The 3,052-nt window shown below is 33.5% G+C and overlaps 1 protein-coding gene across 1 annotated transcript; it reads right to left on the reverse strand.

Annotated features, from left to right (window-relative positions):
- Positions 1-509: 509 nt before the first annotated feature.
- LOC132716068 (uncharacterized) lies at positions 510-2,827 on the reverse strand. The gene has a single exon (XM_060699223.1). The coding sequence runs from the start codon at positions 2,766-2,768 to the stop codon at positions 768-770; it is 2,001 nt and encodes a 666-aa protein (XP_060555206.1). The 5' UTR covers positions 2,769-2,827; the 3' UTR covers positions 510-767.
- Positions 2,828-3,052: the final 225 nt, after the last annotated feature.

The following is a 3,052-nucleotide window of genomic DNA, read 5'->3' on the forward strand; positions in this document are numbered from 1 at the left end:
TAGTGTTAGAATGTTTATTAAAGTTTCGGCTGAAGATATGCGAAGAAAGCATTGAAAGCGCTACCGAATATACATAGAGTTTGTTATTTCTTAAACATTATTATTTTATCTCTATATATATGTATAGGATATTGAATGGGTGTAAGTTTAATACTGAATTTATTGAACGAGTTGAATAAAAATATATTATGCGAGCCTCTGGCGAGTATATAATTTAACACGGTATCTAACTTTTGTGAATATGAACATTAATTCATACACGTACAGGGCTATATTATGTTTGCTTGCAAACCATATAACCTTTCAACGTCTTGATAATCTAATAATGGGTATACATAGGGTATTAAAACTGTGTAGCATATCGAACCTGGAGCTCATGCACTTCCAGGAAATTATAACTGAATTGTGTCCGTTTTGAGCTATGGAGGTTCAATAACTGTAATGAAAGTCTCTGAAAATATTAACACTAGTATCATTGTGTATTACAAAAGTTAACAATTTGATTTTCTTTTGTTTCATTTTTTAATTATACACTTTCGTTATGTTAACTGTTTAAACAAATTTTGTGGCACGTCAGGTAATAAAAGTGTTATAGCTCATGCACATGTATGGCATGATTCTGGGGATTATTTCATCTACTTTTAGATTTGATGTAGTATAAAATGACCTGGAATAAAAGTAAAGCAGTAGAGCAAATATAACAAAGAGATGACGTCACACCATAACATTGTTTCCGTGTATTTTGATAACTTTGAAAATGTGACACTTTACGGTTTAAAGTTCTTGCAATAACAAAAAGGTTTCAAAAAGGAATCTTCTACACAATATGATTGGTTACCATATCTATCTAATCGGAACGGTTCTTCAATCATCGTCATTTCGTCCTTGATCCCTCTCGGGCCAAATTCCGCATAATCTACAGTTCCTTCAAATAAAGCGTTTCCATAATTCGTATGAAACAGAATGAAATAACGACCAGTCTGGTCTTGTTTTGTATTAAAATTTGATAGTAATTTATTAAGTATTCCTTTAGGAGCATTTGGTATTCGACCAAAGGTGTCCTTGTCACTCATTGAGTACGTAACTGAAGCTTCTGTCACATTGTGAAGAGAGAGAATATTACATTCACTTTGATATTTTGATAAAATGTTGTTTATTTCGTTGACAAGGAACTTGGCTAAAGAATAAATAAATCCATTGTTGGTGGAAACAGGCATTTCGTCATCGCACATGCAATACCTCTTTTCAATACCGGTGTCAAGACATGTTCGTTCACGAGGAATCTCATAGAATATATTCCTTCTAATGATATTACCGATCATGCTTGTGTTCTTTTGTTTGGTGAAGGCAACATCATGAACTAAGTCGAATGTGGTTTGATATATATCATAAATAGAGAGAAGTCGTTTGGTGTTCTTTAACATCGTTTCGTGTATCCAACTGTATTTTCTTTTTAAATAATCGGGAACGTGTACCATAAGCCATGGTTTGTTACTTTCGGCCCTGCCAACGTGGGTCAACGACGGCCCGCCAGCTCGATAACCATGATCGCTTAACATAATCAAAATGGTGTTCTTTGTTTGGTTTTCATATTTCAACCATTTAAGAAAATCTAACAATCGGTTATCCTCATGACGTAATGTGGTGAAAGTATTGTGACTGGCTTGGTTATTCCATATGAATGCATATTTTCGTTTGTTTTTGTATTTCACTAAAAATCCTTTCAAGTATTCTATTTCTAATTCTAAGTAGTTATTCACAACATAACAAAATTGAGATGCTTTTCCCAAGTTTTCGATGATTTTTGGCTCAAACTTGTCCATTCCGAGACCAAATGGACGGAAATAGAAATCTGTTGGTTGATCCTTAAATCCACTTTTCCCAGTTCCTGAAAAAACGGCAATGTTGTTTCCGTCTTCTGCAAAAAACGTAGCAAAATGTTTTTTAACAATCTTTTCATTCCATATGATAGGCAAAGAATCTGCATACTTATGCAAATGAAGCACAAACGGGAAATTTCTGTTAGACTGACCAGTTAATAAAGGAAATATATTTGGACCTGTATTTTCACCAACTTTACTGTAACCTTCAAAATCGTAAGCATGGAATTCTTTCCTCAGAAACTTATTAGACTTTGGGAGATTGCGTATAGCATGCGAACGTGATACAGAATCGATTCCAACTATGATCACACTAAGCTTACTTTCGCTTTCATCTTCAACATCGTCTACCATTTTTGCATCATTATTCCAGGCAGGATTAAAGTGTAAATAATCATAAAACTCATTATCATTCACATCAACACAGCGCACACGAAACACATGACTTTTAATGGAAATCGGAGCAACAAATTTAACCTCATCTTCGAATATAACATCTTTATCTCCACCATTTCTTTTTAAGTTACTGTAAAAACATTTCACATATCTTGTGTCTATTTGATATTTTTTCATCCCCGTCTCATTAAATCGTAGAAATCCTTTGTCAACAAACATTAGTTGTTCTCGATTTGAACAAATAATAGGCGGTTTCTTCTCTTCTATATACCGCTTTAACGATTGGTCCCACGGGTTAAGCGTCACCAGTTTGCACGGCTTCATTTCTAATTTCGATACTCCATGTATATATGTATATTCGTTGAAATAAACCAGGAAACACACAATGCAAACGGTCACGGCAATTCCGAAACTCTTTTTAGTTTTAAAGATATTAGGTAGTTTTAAACACATTCCCATAATAACTAATACCGTGCTGAAATATTTATGCATCACTTAGTGGCATTTTATTGGTATCAATAAAACGTATGAATTCACCGTTAAGTTTAAAGAACATGGTCAAATTTAAGGGTTCACTTGTCGTGGGTTAACATGTGACAACATGTAATATTACCCATCCTACCCTGTTATATTGTTTACAAAAAATATTAGCTTCAGTATTTGCCGTAACTTGAGATGTACATTTTTTTTCTTCAGCTTTGTACTAAATGCGTATTATGCATCTATATCTGTTAGATTATTTGTGAAGTAATTATTTGCTCTGAAAAATAAAATTA

This window comes from Ruditapes philippinarum, unplaced genomic scaffold (assembly GCF_026571515.1).
Source record: "Ruditapes philippinarum isolate M1 unplaced genomic scaffold, ASM2657151v2 ctg5064_1_1_1_1, whole genome shotgun sequence".
Taxonomy (NCBI): Eukaryota; Metazoa; Mollusca; class Bivalvia; order Venerida; family Veneridae; genus Ruditapes; species Ruditapes philippinarum.

Excerpts from the sequence above, each read along its gene's own strand:
- LOC132716068 (XM_060699223.1), bottom strand. The coding sequence starts at position 2,768 with ATGCATAAATATTTCAGCACGGTATTAGTTATTATGGGAATGTGTTTA.